Below are 655 nucleotides of genomic sequence, written 5' to 3' on the forward strand. Positions count from 1 at the left end.
TCGGTGTTTTTCATTCCGCCCTTCGCAGCGACGAGGCGCAGGTGTCCACCCCTCCCTTGTTTTTCTGTGCTGAAACATCGCATCTGCGCCGCTCTCGCTCCTCGCATCCAGTGTTTAATGACGCAGCTTCACGTGAGGGTTGTTGTCCTCCTGCCGAAGCCAAAAAAGCCCCGAGGAGGAAATCCTGCTCCCGGCACCGCGCCGTCCCTTTGCTGATCAGCCTGGGGGTGGTTTTGCAAAGAGCCCTTTTGCTTCAACACCGCCCGGCTCGGCCCCGGCACATCCCGCGGCGCCGGAGCAGCCCCCGGCCGCGCATCCGGCAGAGCCAGGCTGCCCTCTCGCATCTGCAGGCACCTCTCTGGCACCAGGTCCCAGATCCTGCAGGGACCAGAGAGAAAGCATGTTTGAAACCTTATTTTGGGAAGATCTCCTGGGTTCTTGCCCTGAAAAAGGGCACTGCTAAGGAGGGAGATGGTCTGGGAAGACGCATCCCGAACCGGGACTGTGGGGACTCACTGCAGATGGGGATCCCTGCCCGGGATGTTGGGAGGGGCTGGATGGGTCCCAGGCGGCACCGCCGTGCAGCCAGCTTGGCATAGCAGCAGGCACGGAGCAGGCAGCACCTGTAGGCCGGGGGGGAGACCTGACCCCACCC

General features: G+C 62.9%; 1 protein-coding gene across 1 annotated transcript in view; it reads right to left on the reverse strand.

Annotated features, from left to right (window-relative positions):
• Positions 1-253: 253 nt before the first annotated feature.
• The window catches only part of LOC104546246 (phospholipase A2, membrane associated-like), a 1,303-nt gene continuing 901 nt past the window's right edge, over positions 254-655 (reverse strand). Inside the window, exons 3-4 of the mRNA XM_010191589.1 lie at positions 517-623; positions 254-378 (exon numbers count right to left, since the gene is read on the reverse strand). Coding sequence (XP_010189891.1) covers positions 254-378; positions 517-623 — 232 coding nt within the window. The remainder of the gene's footprint in view (positions 379-516; positions 624-655) is intronic.

Source organism: Mesitornis unicolor, unplaced genomic scaffold (genome assembly GCF_000695765.1).
Source record: "Mesitornis unicolor isolate BGI_N332 unplaced genomic scaffold, ASM69576v1 scaffold39649, whole genome shotgun sequence".
In the NCBI taxonomy this organism is placed as follows: domain Eukaryota; kingdom Metazoa; phylum Chordata; class Aves; order Mesitornithiformes; family Mesitornithidae; genus Mesitornis; species Mesitornis unicolor.